Source organism: Adiantum capillus-veneris, chromosome 4 (genome assembly GCF_014529385.1).
Source record: "Adiantum capillus-veneris isolate H3 chromosome 4, ASM1452938v2, whole genome shotgun sequence".
NCBI classification, from domain to species: Eukaryota; Viridiplantae; Streptophyta; class Polypodiopsida; order Polypodiales; family Pteridaceae; genus Adiantum; species Adiantum capillus-veneris.
This window is the reverse complement of record NC_140934.1, coordinates 30,424,223-30,442,256: the sequence shown is the minus strand read 5'-3', so window position 1 is coordinate 30,442,256 and position 18,034 is coordinate 30,424,223. Positions and strand designations below refer to the sequence as shown.

Below are 18,034 nucleotides of genomic sequence, written 5' to 3'. Positions count from 1 at the left end.
TGTGACGAGTTCCTTTTCATATATGCCTAGAGCTTGCTCAACAGGGTCGAGCTTTCGACTTTCATAGCCTATGGCGTACCCTTCTTGGAGCAAAACAGCTCCAAGGCAATCACCACAAGCATCACATTGGACCTCAAATGGCTTTGAGAGATCCGGTAGTGTAAGCACAGGTTGAGAGATAAGCTTTTCTTTAAGCTTTTCAAAAGCATTGTTCTCTTTAGCTGACCATATATGTGTACCTAATGTTTTTCTTTTTTAGGTCATGTAATGGTCCTGCTATTAGTGAGAACTTTTCTATGAAGTGTCTATAGTATGCACACATACCTACAAAGCATCTTAGCTCATGAAGATTCCTTGGTTTAGGCCATCCTTTTGTTACCTCTAACTTTGATGGATCCATTTGGATGCCATCTTGAGAGATAATGTGACTCCCTAAATACTAAATCTCTTGTAAGAAAAATTCACTTTTCTTTAGATTAACATAAAGTTTATTCTCTCTTAAAACTTGAAATAATACCTGGAGGTGTTGCTTGTGTTCGTATAATGAATTAGAGTAGATGATGATATCATCAAAGAACACTCCAATAAAGGTTTGGTGAGGCCTGAATAGCTTCTCCATCAAGTGGTTGAATGTGGCTGGTGCATTGGTCAAACCAAAAGGCATGACATTGTATTCGTAAAGGCCAAACGTAGTGCAAAATGCGGTCTTTACAATGTCTTAATCAACTATCCTTATTTGACGATAGCCACTTTTTAGGTCAATCCTACTGAAGTAGGTGGACCTTGGTAGCTTATGAAATAGGTCTTCCACCCGTGGAATGGGAAACCTATTCTTGATAGTGATCCTATTTAGTACTCTATCGTCAACACACATACGATATGTACCGTCTTTGTTTTGCACTAGTAGCACAGGAGAGCAAAATGGAGATGAGCTAGGCCTAACCATGCCCTTCTCAACTAACTCATGCACTTGCCGCATAATATCCTCTTGAGCTTGAGAGACTGCATAAGGAGGTTTGTTAGGCGGTGAACTTCCTGGAAGAAGTTCAATTGCATGGTCATCATTGCCTCGTTTTGGAGGTAGCTCACAAGGGATGTCGTCAATACAGACATCTTGAAATCCCTTGAGAAAATTGGATAACTCTAATTCCTTTTGATTGTGTATATTTTCTTTTGCTAAAACATTAGGTTCATTTTGAGAGTCTTTAACAAAAATCATGTACACGAAAATTGAGCTCTTTATTGTCTTATTGAAAGCTTGTGTATGTACAATGGGTATGGTGTTACCCATTTGCTTGGCATCTATGTACATATCTTTTTCCCTGAACCTAAAGGAGATTCTCCTTTCAGGGAATTTAACATTGACAACCATGCGATCAAACCATGTTGCCCCTAGGATTACATCCTCATGCTTGAGAGGAGAGATAAAGAAGTCCTCTTTCTCCACATAGATTGGGACATGGAGCCTCAATTTCCTGATTAAGGGAGTGACTAAAGCTTCCTGCCCCTTGAAAACACCCTCTTCGGGTAGGACATCTCCCATCTCGTAGGCTTGTATGCCTAGCTTGGTGCCCGGGTAGGTCACCTAATAAAAATGTAACCTATTACGTGAGTTCAACAGAAAGGTATTTAAAGTTCTTGAAACTTACAGAAATATATATACAGAAGGGCATTATTTTTTCAAATTTGAAAAAAACTTACAGATTTTAAAAGAAAAGGGTACATTATATTCTTAACAAAATTCACAGATAAGGGGTTTTACAAACATGTCTTGAACGCACGTGATATGGTAGTTTTACACATAGTGAACCCCCCGAGGCTTGACGGCCAACTCTGTGGATATGAAATTGTTAGTAGAGCCAGGGTCAAAGAGAATAAAAGCATCATGTTCTCTTACCTTTCCCCAAGCATGGCATAGAGAAGATCCTTTGTGGTGTTTTCCTCCTCTTGGATTTCGACAAGGTAGCTCTAGGAAGTTCATGGTGGGTGTTCTTTTGGGGACAAGCACGGTACACATGCCCTTGCTCGCCACACTTGAAACAACGGTTATCCTTGCGATAATGCTCAAGATATTTAGGAGAGAGTTTATTTTTGCCTTTGTAAACTCCCTTCTCTTTAGCTTTGTTGGAGTTGCCCTTAGGAGACTTTTGGACATTTTCCTTCCCCTTAGGCTCGTTGGAACCCTTGTTTTCTGTGGGCTTAGAATTTCTTTTAGCCTCCGTTTGGAAATTGATTTGAGAAGCCACCATAGTATGGTTTATAACCGCCGATATGGTGCGTGGCCTTTGGGAGTTGACATACTCTGCCATTTCTTTAGTTAAGTCCGCACAAAATTGTTGCTTTTGCTGTCCAAAATCCAACTTTTTGAAGACAATGGCTTTGAGTTGTAAGTCCCAAAACTTGTCTACATATTTGTGAATGGATTCGTAGGGAGAGAGCTTCAGGCTTCGCCATTCGGTGAGTACTTTGTCTTTGGCATCAGTGGCCAAAAATTGATTCATAATGGAAGCTCTTAAAGCTTTCCATGTTCATGGTGCTTCACCGTTGGCCCGTAGGATAGACCACCATTGTGTGGCGGACTTTTGAAAGTGCATAGCTACATGGCGTAGCTTAGAGGACTCCGTGAAGCCCTCATCTCCAAACGCCGCATTGAATTGTTGGATAGAGGCCAAGACTTTGTCCGTAGCACCAAAGGTGCCATCGTAGGTAAGGAAAGAGATGCTCTTGCCTCCCTCTTTGAACTTCTTGAGCTTGGACTACCTCTTCCACGTGGAATAGGATTTCCTATGGCCTCTTCTTTTTGATGGTTCAAAGGTTGCACCATCACTTCCTTCAGAAGGTGAAGAATTTGAGGAAGATGGAGAAGAGGATGACCTCTTTCTCGTCTTTTTCTTGCCTTGATCTTCTTTGTCTTCACCATCACTTTCATAAGAGGAAGATGATGAAGAAGATGCAGAAGAAAGTGTCCTCTTTCTCACCTTTTTCTTATGTTGATTTTTGTCATCCCTCTTTGAAGTATGGTGTGGAGAAGTATGTGATGTTCATCTCTATTTTGGAGGTGATGGAGAGCGTTTAGCCCGTCGTCTTCGTGGAGCCATCTCCGTCGAGGTGGCAGAGACTCACTTCTTTCTCGTTCCTTTGGTGGGGGTTCTCCTTTGAGAATGAGATGCGTCATCAAGGAGAAAATTTCTGAGCCCTTCATATGGATCCTCTTCTTCTTCCCGAATCGGAGAGAGGCCTCTTTTGGAAGTCTCACAAGGAGTCTTCCTAGGTGCTCTTTCGTCATGGTGGGGAGCTTGGAGAATCCCATGAGCACGAAGCTGTCATTGCAGTTCAGTTTGGAGGGATGGATTGCCCATGGCTTGTTGAAGCTTAGAAACAAGATATCTAACAAGCATCGGGGCATCATTAGTAGCCTGCTCATTAACAAAATCAAAGTTATCAACATTAATTTCACTCTCTTTACCATTGTCAGCCATTCTAACAACTTTTAGGTGTAAATTTTTTACGTGTACTTTGGCACTTCAAGCCCTAGTTGCTACTCCTCTTTACCCCTTTAGAAAAAGCACTCAAGCTACTGTACCCGTGGCTCGAATACCATTAATTGCAAGAAATAGAAGAGAGGGTCGTTCAACACCAATACAACATCGGCTTCTGTCAAGATTCTAATAGCTCAATAGTGGTTAAGCCCCGTAGGACTCCACTATTAAGACCATAGCTCTCGACGGTGATGCCCCGTTAACTGCACAAAGGCAACCGCACTGCAAGGCTGAAAAATCCCTATTCTACTTACTGACATGCAATTAATAATACCAACCATTTATAGCTAACTTGAGGACCTCCCTTCTTGAGCAAGAAAAAAGAAACTTTGTGCTCTGATACCAATGTCACAGTTAATGGTTTAGTGTAGCGGAAAATAGCATGAACATAGTGAGCATTTCATTAGAATAGATTCCTAACGAGAATAACAAGAGTGCTTGGGTGGAGAGAGCAACAAAAAGTATAACACCTAGTTAGATATCATGAAAAATACTTCAAAAGAGAGAGAAATTAAGCAATTGACAACAGCTGAGGGCCGGATGGAGCCGGTCCCCCCTCCAAAAGGCTTGTATTATGGTTTCTCCCATCAAGAGAGACATTTTACAATACAATTCTTTGTGTTCCTTCAATACTAGCTAGTGCTATGAGGATGGAAACTTCAAGCACTAAGCACAACACTTATTAAACACAACATCAGTCCCCTCACGGTCTCAGATCCAAGACCTTACACACCTTCGAAGATGGTGAGAGCTAGCGGATGAGAGTAGATTGAGAGGAAAAAGGATTATTCTTACGAGAAAGATATACATCTCCTCACATAATCACTCATATTAGCATAGCTTAGCTTAGTAATTAGCATGGTGGAGGAGATGAACATGCATTGAAGGTTGGCTCTTGGTTGGATTTGCATCACAAAGCCAAGAGTTGTTGGTGTAGACCTCCCTTCTCATAAGCTTGGAGTAGGTGGTAAGCTTTCCATTAAAGCTTGACAAGGAGAGAGAGAGACTCTTCTTGCTTCACACATTGATCGTGTAAGTGTGTAAGTGAATAATGCCTTGAGAAAATCAGCACCCTCTCTCTCTTGGTCGACCCCTCTTGCTAATTGCTTATCCTTACACCTCATTGGACCTCCCCAGGGCGAGCCAATGGAAATTATGCAGCATAAGTGATAGTCTTCTGACATGTGTCCGCCTTTCTCCTTTTGTGAGAGCTTTAGGTAATTAATTAATTCAACTAAACTATCATTGGATCCCTTTGCCTCCTGGCCAATAGGAATCAGGCAAGCCATTGGGCTGCTCAATGCTCATTGGACCCCTTGGAAGACTGTCCAATAGTCTTCTCGAGAGCTGAATTCTTATTGGTTCTTTTATTAAGTGTTTTTAAATTAATTAAAGTAGATTTACTCTAGCCTAATTCACATTGGTCCACCTCCAAGGCCATCCAATAGGAATTGAGTACACCTTGTGGGCATCTAAGCTAGAGAGCTGACATGTGTCCCTCATTCCCTTTGTGTAAAGGGAGCTTGTGTGTGTGTGAGTTTCTCCTACTTCTAGGGTTGGCCCCCTCCTATGTACGGATGGTTGAAGACTTTTGGGACACACACAAAGCATCCAATTTTCTTAAGCTTTTGGGACACACACAAAGCATCCAATTTTCTTAAGCTTTTGACCTTTGGACACAACCTTTGAATTTTGGAACCTTAGCATTTTTGAAGTCTTAATGGGTTGAACCTTAGGGTCTTTTGAGTCCATTTTTTGCACATAGCTCTTTTGCATATGGCCCCCCCTTTGGATTCCTATTTTCCCTCCTTTGGATCCCTAGTGTGGCCGGTCTGCTAACTTAACCAATATTCTAGCTTTTTCTCCCTTGACACTTCCCCATATTGGAAAGCCATATATTGTTTTTAAATTAACAAAAAATTACAATTGTTATCCAAGGAGCGGGTTTGGTTGGCAGACTTAGCTTTGCTCTAGGACATGGGCCGACCAGCGAAAAGCTCAGATACAAAAGTCGAGGGTGGCATAGGGTAGAAAAGTAAAGAAGAATCATTATGGCAAACGTCATGCAGCCAGTTCAGGATGACAATACGACGTGGATATGGGTGTGGCTGACGGACGACGAGGGAGGGTGCCTCTTGGAGAAGCCGCTGCGCGTTCCCATCCAGGCGCTCATGGGCGCCTCCGCCTTCTTCGAGGCTAAGCTTTCTGGTCGGTGGTCGCTGCATGCTGACCTGACGTCCGCTCATGGCGGCGGCCAGCTGCAGCAAGAGGAAACAGCCACCCGTAGCATTTGCGTTGCAATGCCGTTGACAGACCCCGACGCAGGGCAGCTCTACGAGCTCTGCATCAGCGCCATGATCACCTCCTTCTTCAGAAACATACTCACGCAGCAGCTGGCTGCCGGTGAAAGCGTTGCGGCAGCTCAAGAGCTCACCAGTACCATATCAAACAAGCGCTACTCTGCCCTTCTTCAAGATCTTCAATTGCAAAGCGTTGGCGAGGCTCTTGCACTCATACATGCCGCTTCTAGTATACTGCACGAGGACTGCATTGCCGCCTGCCTCCTCCATTTATCCTGCTTGCCGTGGGACGAGACAGTCTTGGATGCGATTCGAATCATAGTAGATCCCATGCAGTCGTCCCTTCCCTCGAGCTGCTTAACATCCTTCCCGCTCATTTCCGTGCGGCTGCGCTACCGAGAAGACAATGAAGCCGCCAGCGGCATCTGCATCTCAATCAACGAAGGGCTCTTTTCCGTGGCCCTGAGCCTCGCGGGATTTGGTATACTGCCCACCATGCGTGCCCAAGCTCGCGCCAAACACAACCTCGCCATTGCTGCTTGCAGCGAAGGAGATGAGCAGCTGGCTAAATCCTGCGTCCAAAGGTTCGACTCCATTGAGCAAGCGCGACCGGCTGCACGACCTTATCGTCTCCGGTTGTGCCCCCAACTGCTTGCGTGGCAAATGATTACCACAATACTTTGTGCCTTCGAACGTAGAGAAGGATATAACCCCATTGCAAACCCAAATCAGGAAGGTACGGATTATGCAGCTGACTTTGGGGTTTTCACAAGCGCCAAGCGATTGGCGGAGCTGGCGAAATTGTGTAGGAGGGAAGACGAGGGATATGGCGACGCCATAGCCACGCTGGAAGCAGGAGTGCGAGTGCTGAAGGCATTTATGAGAGGGAAGGTGGTGCTGTGTCGGCGCGACCGGATGGTGTTGAGCATGGACTGGCTGGTGGTGGCCACGTGGGTGTTGACGGCTAGGAGCTCGCTAATTTGGAGCGAGTTCCTGCAGAGGCACGACCAGGTGATAGAGGAGGGGCTGTGCGCCATCTTGAGCACGCTCTTGCACCGCGAACAAGAGCACATCTTTCGACTGTGGGAGGCCCTCTGCCCATTTGATGATCATACAAACAAATATGGTACTCGTGAGCTTGTATTGCCAGCTTTTACAGCGACCAATGGAAGCTTCCTCTGGCCAGACCTCAGTTCTACATTTGTGGCTTGGTGTCGGAAAGCTTCACAGCAATTAGATACTTAACCATTAATAAAGATCCCTTATAGTATTGTGCTTTACTCATGAATGTGTGTGAGAGAGAGAGAGAGAGAGAGAGAGAGAGAGAGAGAGAGAGATATGATGTAATTATTGTAAATAGCAACTTCAAAAAGAGAGAGAGAGAGAGAGAGAGAGAGAGAGAGAGAGAGCATTGCTAAAAATGTAATATAAGAGAGCTTTCCCAAAAGGGAGAGAGAGCGCAAAAGAGCATTGGCATTAGCATTAGCATAAGCATATAGAGAATTTTGGACCCTTTTACTTTTGGTTGGTTGTTGTAGATTCTACTCTTAGTCATAAGCATTGAAGCTTGAGAGAGAGAGAGAGAGAGAGAGAGAGAGCATTGACATTAGCATATAGGGAAGTTTGAACTCTTTTACTTTGCACTATGAAAATCTTATAACGTTTATCACGCTCATTTATCGCGTTTTGTAGAGAGAGAGATCCCACAATGGGTTGGGCATGAAAGAGAGAGGAGGGCGAGGGGTTGGGGGTGGGGGGAAGGGAGGGATTTTTTGTATTTTAAACATTAGCGCGGATATTTTTATTGTAATTACCATGTTCATTGTCGCAATTATTATCGCTATGATTACCGTATCTAACACTGAGTAGACGCTTAAACATTTAAATTTTGGTGTTTCTCTCTGTTTTATTTGTGAAAAAAAATTAAGAACATTATCTATAATTTAAAAAAATAAAATAAAATAATATTAAAACATGAAACAATAGTTACGTGGATCATAAACATGAAACTACAAAGAGCCTGCTCCATCCTAAAGTTATGCATGCGTCTCCTTGTAAAGCAAGCACTCTCAAAGATGAGAAGCCAAACATGGATGACATCTTCTATCGCGACATGGGGATGATAGAGTGAAGTGGCCCACATTTTACCAGATGGTAGCATCTCTATTAGTTTCTTCAAGCGCTATCTTGCAACAATGTGTACGCCACGTGGCCTATACTTTTTCAAGAGTCTTTCTCATTCTCTTGTTTACTGCGGATATTTTTGCTTTTATTATTGCCATTGTTAACCCTTCTACTATCGCACACACATTTCACTCGAGCAACTACATCCATGCACTCTTCACCTATTCTAAAAGGCTTTATGTATACTATAAGAGGAGCAATCCATAACCGTTAGCATTGCTGTGGAAAACAAAGAAAAATTGAAAGAGAAAATATCTCGTACGCGATAATAACCGCGGTTAAAAACGTGGTAGTTGTTTACAAGCAATATTCACGATAATATTTGTGGGAATATGCCCGCATCTATTATTGCATCACTTGTCGTTGATATTACCGCTAAACGCCTATTCAAAAATAAAGGTGCTCATTTTGGGTGGCCCAAATGAGCACCTTTATTTTTTATCAAGACCTGCATAAAACAATGAAATATCAATTGTTTTTTGAGAGAGTTATAAACAAAAAAACAAAAAATTGAAATTGAATTTACTTTACCCTGACAATTCAATGTGCATAAGATCATCTATTAAAAAAAGTTACAAATAAAATGAAAATAGTTGTATATACATTGTGCCACATTGGGACTTTACAAAAGTTTGGACAAATATTTTTCTATCTAATCCTCCTCCTCGTTGTTGTCTAGAGGCACATATGTTTGATCACCTTGACTCAACATAAACCCAAACCAAATTAAACACATATCAGTAGCTCAAAACAATTGATACAAATTTATTTGTTGAAACTTACCACTTGTAGTGATCCAAGTACCGCTGCGTCGAATTGCTCGTGAGAGATATGGTTGTTCTCGAACAACCATCACCAAGTATCAAATTCTATATGCTGCTCCCGATACTTGATCATCTCTCTAATTGGTCGACTAAGAGTGATATTTTTCTAAGTTAGCAATAACAATAACAAATCATTAACTAAAATCTTTATAATCACCGATTTTTTAAATCAATCTTATATATTTGTCTTTCCATGCTAATGTGCCTCCCAAGCCATAGTGCGTGAAAGTTTGTCTGACGCGAGCTTCGTGTTGTTGTTTGTAGGATGAGCCCGTTGCCCACTCCCACTCGGCATCTGTCATGTTGCCACCATGATAGCTTCTGCCTGGATCTCTAACCTGGTTGGCTGCTGTGCACCGTACACTGGACTGCTTAATGTTTTTATGTATCCCTCCAACCACTGTTGTGAAAAATGTTGATCGAGGACATTTGAAAATCTAGCATGTAGCACGTCCTCAATGCAGCGTGCATGATTGAGCTGTTGGTCTCTAAACTTTATAAAAAACTTCTTATACGTCAAATGTATAGGAGTCTATACATTCCAACAATGCACAAGAAGATTGCATTTACTTCACTAAGAAACTTCCAACAAATCAATGAGGTATGTGCACTTCTCTTTTTTTCTGTGTTTCTACATTTATGCATGTAAATGTGTATGTGTGTGTGTGTGTGTGTGTGTGTATGTGTGCATGTTTGTATGTGTGTGTGAATGGAGTAGATTACAATAGGGAAAGGGAGAGGGGGGGAATGTTTTGTGACTACCTTAAGTTGCAGAATGGTTGATCGTTAGATTGACCGTTGTTGTGCTGTGACGCGTACATAGTGGAAACGAATGCTACAAGATCTATCTTGCACCTTTTCAGATACATAAGTATAATTTTCATAATGTACATACATATTTTATTATAATAATAGCTTTAGAACTCATCCTCTTATTTATCTCAAGGGTAACATATTGTTACTTTACCATTAGAAAGTACTATGGGAAAAAGCGTCAATCACTCGACCTCTTTAACTTGGGGCAAGAATCATTGGTTCTTTCTTTCTACTATCTCAATATCATCTCACACCTTAGCTATATCTTATATTTAGGGTATCTTTCAATATGTATATATTCTATGTATTTTTCATATTTTTAATACACTATGGGAGAATGCTGCTGTTACCGCACATCATTACTGCATAAGAGGAGAGAGAGAGCTTTAAGAAAGAGAGAGATTGTATGCTGCAGCCCCGCCGGCGCATTTTCCAATTTTTCTGCGAGCATTACCGCAATTATAGCCGCCCATATTACCGCAATAGAATCCACGCGGCCCATTCCTCTCCCACTTTTCCCTTTCTATAAATCCTATTCTATTTTGTTACTTTTCAGAAATTGGTACCCCCTTTTTGCATGGAGTGTGAGAAATCCCATTCTCATTGGGATTTTTAGTACCTCTCTTCTCTTTGCTTGCCTCATCTATTGGTATGATTCTCCTACTCTACTCATTTGTACTCCATGAGATTCTATATCAAAAAATATTTTGTTTCCACCTCAAAATCTTATGTCAACTATGCATTCATATGGAAATGGCAAGCGAACGATGATCAAAATTATATTGTCTTGCGTTCAAAAACAAATAGCCCTTTTGTACAGCATAAGTAGAGAAAGAAGACAAAATCCAAAAGATATTTATTAATTTTCATCCTCCAAGAGATCTCTACAAGTGCTTACATCCATGTCCAACCCCATGGTAGCTAAATCAACAAATAAATCTATTGATTCATCCTCTATAGCCTCTCCTATTGAATCATCATCATCCTCTCCATCCTCGTCCTCCTCCTCACTATGGTTGGTTCTCCTCGACCTCAACTGCATCATCGTCATTGGCGTCTTCTTGATATGGTATGGTGGGATCTGCTAAAGTCTTTATGTTCGTATCTCCAAAGATAGATCTGCTCCGTGGTGTGACTAGAATAACATACCAAAGTCGTCTTCGATACATACAAGGCACATAAAACACCTGTAGGTCATAGAGAAAACAACAACATGAATGTAGTTTTATATGTATCATATAATGTTTTAGTGAGTTGCACATGGACTTTACCTGCTCACAACTAGTAGGTTGCACCAAGTTGTCGGTCTTCCCGCGATGAAATTGCCCAGAGTCTACCATATAGAGCCCATTCTCATGTCTCTTAACCTCACCCGCAAACCATCGGCAGTCAAAGAGATATTTGTGAAATGTTCTGAAATCCACTTTGATTATCCTCTCTATTGTTCCACATTCCCCCACCTCTTGTGTTGTTGTGTCAAAGTTGCCCATAACTCCACTATCGTGAGTGGTTCGACGCTCATCTATCTTGTGGGTTCGAAAATGACGTCCTTCGGATCACATAGAGTTGAATGTGAAGGCCTGCAAAAACCAATGAAGATAGATGAGAGAGGAGAGAGAGAGAGAGAGAGAGAGAGAGAGAGAGAGAGAGAGAGAGAGAGAGAGAGAGAGAGAGAGAGAGAGAGAGATGACACACATACACACACACACACACCCACACACTCACACACACACACTAAACACATTGAGTATATTACCCTTGGTAGACATCCTCGCGCGTACTCCCATTCTTTAGGGCTTATTTGTTCTCCTTGTGCCTTGGCCTTGGTCATGGCATTGTGTATCCACCCAACTGGAATTAGATCAGGGTATTTGGAAAGATCTTTAGGAAAGGGAGGTGCTGGCCTATCGCCATGCGACCTCTTCCATGCTTCCCTCTCCCTTTCTCTCGTTGTACGCACCTCTACATACATATCCACCCATTTTCCCATGATGGGACCATTGAATAGACAATGGTTGTTGACTATGGCTTGAAATTCCCTATCCAAAATCAAGAGAGAACCTTTCCCACTTGGAATGTTTGCGTGTTTTTTTGGATCCTCTTCCTCCGTCTTAAAACGAGGCAATGATGGGTCTATTGTGAAAAGATATTGAGAGACATACACAAAAGCCTCTTGTACAATCCAACCCTCTGCCATGCTTGCCTGAACACATGAAACCATTAGTGATTAAAGTAACCAATAAAAAGCGTTGTGAATACAATCCAATCCTAACAAGGTTTAAGGCTTAAGATCGATGAATACCTCTGGTTGTGATCGTAGCCTTACAAAGTCTTTCAAGGTCTTTAGGAACCTCTCAAGAAAGAACATCCACCTGGAGTGAACCACACCACAAATGGCTATCTCCTCAAGAAGATGGAGCAATAGGTGAACTTGGCTAACAAGGATAGAACCCCGGGGAGGTCACCTAAGAAAAATGTAACCTATCACGTGAGTTCAACAGAAGGGTATTTACATTTCTTGAAACTTACAGAAATATATATACCAAAGGACATTATATTTTCAAATTTGATAAAAACTTACAGATTTTAAAAGAAAAGGGTACATTAGATTCCTAACAAAATTCACAGATAACGGGTTCTACAAACATGTCTTTAATGCACGTGATATGGTAGTTTTACTTATAGTGAACCCCCCGAGGATAGAACGTGGGAATGCATCCTCAATAGCACAAGTTGCTTCAATCGCTAGAAGTCGAGCTATTGGAATGGCTGAAACTTCGATTTCTTTGGAACTCACAAACCTGTAACCAAAAAACCCTTCATAATCTTCATAGTAAAGTTAGTCTTCAAAGTAAAGTTTAGGAGGGAGGATCAAATGTGCTATACTTGACAACTTCTCCCACCTTGAATATTGCAGTCTTTACCTTCGTGTCCGCAAATCCACTAATGCTAATTGAAAGCACAAACTATTGCACAAACAAAAAGACTTATTAGTATCCAGAACCCTAAACCACATACACACACACACTCTCTCTCTCTCTCTCTCACACACACACACACACACACACACACACACACACACACACACACACACACACACACACACACACACACACACAAAACACACACATTACCTGAAGAATCTTGTGCCAATCATGGGACTTGAGCCCATACACTTGTGTGGATCCTCCTTTCTTAGTTTTAGTGAAGGCACCCTTGAGCAAACGCATATAACCTGTTGGAGTACGGATGGATGCAATAACTTGTTTCATCCGCTCTTGATCCACCCTTGATAGAATCCAAGGTGCCTTTGGAAGAACCATCTTCCCCTGAGGTCCTATCTGAGGTGTGGCCGAAGGAGGGAGCCTCCTTATGGCCCTCATGTCCTTTTTAGCCCCCAATGAATCTTTCTTGCCTACTATGTGATCCCATATAGCTTGCCCAACATTTTTGAACACATGCATTGGATCCAATAGGTGTTGGATTTTCAATGAAGCCCAATAGGGTAGTGATCAGAAAATAGAGTACCTAGACATACCCCTAGGTGTATCATTGGGAGGAGGCAATGTGTTGTGATGCTCGTTCCAATGTATTGCCCAATCGGCCATGGTCCAATGGAGTGGCTCCATCCCATTGCGCGGTGGAGCATAAGATTGATGTGTGGGTGGCAAGAAGCGATGGTTATTGGGGTAGATCACCTTACCAAGTAGAGCGGGTCTCTCTGTCACGAGTGAGGGTCCACAAGTTGGGCATGCCCTATGTCCAGATGTCGATAGTCCTACAAAAACAAAAGACATAACCGCATATAAGTGACCAATGCAAAGACATTAAAGAGTGTCACAAAGTATAAGCTTACCAGAAATCTCTCCAAGCCCAGGGTAATCATGCATGGTCCACATGAGAATGCACTTGATCATTGTGCGCCGATCACGAAGTGGTCTTGATACATCAAAAACATCTATGCCATTCCATATCTCTTGAAGCTCTTCAATCAAAGGTGCTAAATATACATCCATGTTCTTCACCTTGTGTTTTCCTAGGACTAGAAGAGAGAGCAAAATGTTCCCCTTCTTGGTTGACTCCCATGGTGGAATGTTGTAGTTCACAACAACAACTGGCCAAGTACTCCATGAGGTAGACCGATGCCCAAATGGGTTTACCCCATCACTAGCGAGACCAAGCCTCAAGTGACGAGGCTCTTCTCTAAACTCCGGCCATGTCTGCTCAATGTGTTGCCATGCCGGTAGTCAGTCGGCACTCTCATAACCCCATTGGTGGAGCGATTTGTCATATGCCACGTAAGAAGCTCGCTTGTTCCTTTGGTGCTGAACATGTGCTTGATGCGGGGAATGAGGTAGAAATGACGAAGAACCTTGCGAGGTATTGTGGCTCCTTGAATTCCCTCTTTGTACCTTGATTCTCCACACTCGGGGCAAGCATCAAGCCCTGCATGTTCATTGCGGAATAGCACGCAATCATTGACACATGCATGTATGCGATCATAGTCTATCCCAAGCCCTGTCACCACCTGTCATGCCTTCCTTTGATTTTCTGGAAGATGATTGCCTTTAGGCATCATCTTGCCTAATAGCCTTTGAAATAATTAAAGAACACTCGTTATTGCATATAACCACGAAACAAACTCACAACTAACACTTATTACACTTAAACGTACCTCAATAGTGCATCGACCCCTTCATTGCTTCATCTAAACATTGCTTGAATATTCAAGATCTCAAGAGACGCTCGTAATATGGAGTAGGAGCATCCCTCGTAAAGAGCGGTGTGTGCTGCCTCTAGCAATGTTTCTTGGGCGGCTTCTTCACATGCACACTCAGGATCACACTCATTCACCGCCTCACGTGCAAGAAGATCCTCAACCATATTGTGCAAATAATCTTCCTCCACCTCCATGTGGGGCGGGGTGGTGGGGAGATCCCCATATGTGGTGGATGTAGGATGCACATGCGCTCGTGTGGACCCACCCACATCGGACGGCGGGTGTGACCCCCCTCCCATGACTGCTTCTTGGCGCGCAATGTCTCTTCCGTCCTCCTCCCGCCTCTGCCCCCGATCACACTCCAATGGGGAGCGACATCAATGGATGCCAAAACCCTCGGTTCGCTAGTTTCCATTCGAGCGCGTTTTCTCGGATCGTCCCATAGTCCATAATCATCCACGTGAGCGAAGCATATACGCCGAAACCGTGCAATTGCACGCTTACATAAAGGATAGAAGATTGTCTCCACGATTTGCTAGGCCGTTTAAAATTTTGAAACGCATTGGTTCATTAGCTTACAAATTGGAATTTCCTTCTCTTGTTAAAGTGCATCCTGTATTTCATGTGAGTTTATTGAAAAAGTATGTTCCTAATGTGTATCATGTTTTATAGGACAACTCTAAGTTGAAAGATGATGGAACATTGACTGTAGAACCAGACTTAGTGCTAGATAGGCTTGCTAAACAGCTGAGAAATAGAGACATTGTGGAAGTTTTGGTTAACTGCCAGAACTACCAGTAGAGGATGCATCATGGGTTGACCTTAGTATTTTGCAAAGATAATTTTTCTCCTTTCAACTATGAGGACAGAGTTAATTTTGATAAGGGGAGAATGTAATAAGACTAATTTTTTAAGTTCTTAAAGTCGAAAAGAATGTAGTAGGGCATATCTTCCATGCACATGGTAGTCGCTCGCTCAACCATCGAGCTCATTCCGCGCCAACCGGCAGACCCACGTCATCCCAATCGACCTGCACACATGACCACACACTAAATAAGAAAAAATTAAATAATAAAAAGAAGAATCAAGAATGTTGGTACTGACATGACTGACACTCATTAAAGATAGAGGAGAGGTGGGTACAAGAGGTCATGCAGTCGGCGTAACCTTAATGTCTCATCAGAGATTTTTGCGGTAATACTGGCGGTAATACAAGCGAGAACAGGCACGGTAATAATTGCGGTAAAATCTCTAGCAAATTTTTTTATATAAAGGGGGCACGTGCGTGCCCCCGCGAAATTGAATGCCAAAAATTCAAAAATGAGCTCCTCTTTTGCGGGGGCCTGTTTCCCTCTCCATCTCCAAGCTCTCTCTCCTTCTCCCTCTCCATCTCCAACCTCTATTACTCTCTTCATCTCCATCCCCACCATATCCAAGCAATCGAGGTCACGACTGTAAGTGCTCGAACTCTCTTTCTTTCTTCTCGTTCTTCTACACACACACACACACACACAAACACATACACACACACACATGAACACACACACACACACACATGCACTAACATGCACACACACATTGTACACACATGAACACACACACACACACACTATTTTGTGCACAATCACACACTAATGCTTGCATTAGTGTGTGCATGCATTATACACACACTAATGCTTGCATTAGTGTGTGATTGTGCACAAAAAAGTGTGTTTTCACACACTATTTTGTGCACAATTACACACTAATGCCCGCATTAGTGCGTGCATGCGTTACAAGCACACACTAATGCTTGCATTAGGGTGTTCTTGTGCATGAATTAGTGTGTAAACACACTAATGCATGCACAAGCACACCCTAATGCAAGCATTAGTGTGTGCAAGCATTATACACACGCTGTGATTGTGCACAAATTAATGTGTTTTCAAACACTATTTTGTGCACAATCACACACTAATGCCCGTATTAGTGTGGGCATGCGTTACAAGCACACACTAATGCAAGCATTAGTGTGTGCATGCATTATACACACACACACACACACTAATGCTTGCATTAGTGTGTGATTGTGCACAAATTAGTGTGTTTTCACACACTAGTAATTTGTGCACAATCACACACTAATGCAAGCATTAGTGTGTGCATGCATTAGTTAGTTTTTACACACTAATTTGTGCCCAAGAATACACTAATGCTTGCATTAGTGTGTGCATGCATTATACACACACTAATGCTTGCATTAGTGTGTTTTCAAACACTATTTTGTGCACAATCACACACTAATGCCCGTATTAGTGTGTGCATGCATTATATACACACGCATTAGTTAGTTTCTACACACTAATTTTTGTCCAAGCACACACTAATGCAAGCATTAGTGTGTGCATGCATTATACACACACACACGCATTGGTTAGTTTCTACACACTAATTTGTGTCCAAGTACACACTAATGCAAGCATTAGTGTGTGCATGCATTATACACACACTAATGCTTGCATTAGTGTGTGATTGTGCACAGAATAGTGTGTTTTCACATACTATTTTGTGCACAATGCATGCATTATACACACACACACACTAATGCTTGCATTAGTGTGTGATTGTGCACAAATTAGTGTGTTTGCACACACTAATTTGTGCACAATGCATGCATTATACACACACACACACTAATGCAAACATTAGTGTGTGCATGCATTGGTGTGTTAATTTTCACACACTAATTTGTGCCGAATCACACACTAATGCAAGAGTTAGTGTGTGCATACCTCTCTAGCACACACTAATGCGAGCATTAGTGTGTGTGTGCATGCATTGGTGTGTTTTCACACACTAATTTGTGCACAAGCACACACTAATGAAAGCATTTGTGTGTGCATGCGTTACAAGCACACACTAACGCTAGCATTAGTGTGTGTTTAGGCATGCATTAGTATACCAAAACATACCTCCATTAGCATTAGCATACCAAAACATACCTCCATGTGGGTGTGCGATGAAGTTGATTGAGACCCCAATGGTCACCGAGAAGCCCAACCGTAGATTAAGGTCCAACACACACACACTAGATAAATTTCTTTGCCACACACTAACGCACACACACAATAGATTAATTAGAAGCACACACACTCTAAATGGATGCAAAAAAAATAAGCACACAAACCATTTCTTAAATAGGAGATAAAAGGAATCCTATGCAGGGAGGAATCCTATGCAATAAAGAATCTCACTTTGACTAGAATCCAATGTTAATTAGAGTCTCTTTTTTTTTGTGAAATTGTAGGATATGGCATCCTCTTCCACGCCCGGCTATATCGATCCATAGAGCACTTTCTTGCCGAGGGCCTTTCTTACGAGGACGCTTGTGATGCTTACTACTCACAGTCTTCCTCCCACCAGTCACAATCCACCTTCGGCTTTCGATGGTTCTGAGATGCAGTACATGACCCCGACCTCGAGAGGGCATACCGCGCCCAGGCAGAGTGGCTATCCTCGCAGAAGAGTCTTCGTGGGCGGTACACACCAACACAGTTGGCTGCCTATGGGTTCTCACCGCTTGTGACACCGGGCGCGCCGACACTCTGATCGTGCAGAGTGTGCCTCCCTCCACCTTACCCTCGACTTTACCATCACCTGCAGCTCCCTCCA

At 42.5% G+C, this 18,034-nt stretch overlaps 1 protein-coding gene across 1 annotated transcript; it reads left to right on the top strand.

Annotated features, from left to right (window-relative positions):
- Positions 1 to 5,590: 5,590 nt before the first annotated feature.
- LOC147458940 (uncharacterized) lies at positions 5,591 to 7,084 on the top strand. Its single transcript, XM_086511521.1, has one exon. It carries the CDS (start codon positions 5,591 to 5,593, stop codon positions 7,082 to 7,084), a length of 1,494 nt encoding a protein of 497 aa, XP_086367647.1.
- The last annotated feature ends 10,950 nt before the right edge of the window (positions 7,085 to 18,034 follow it).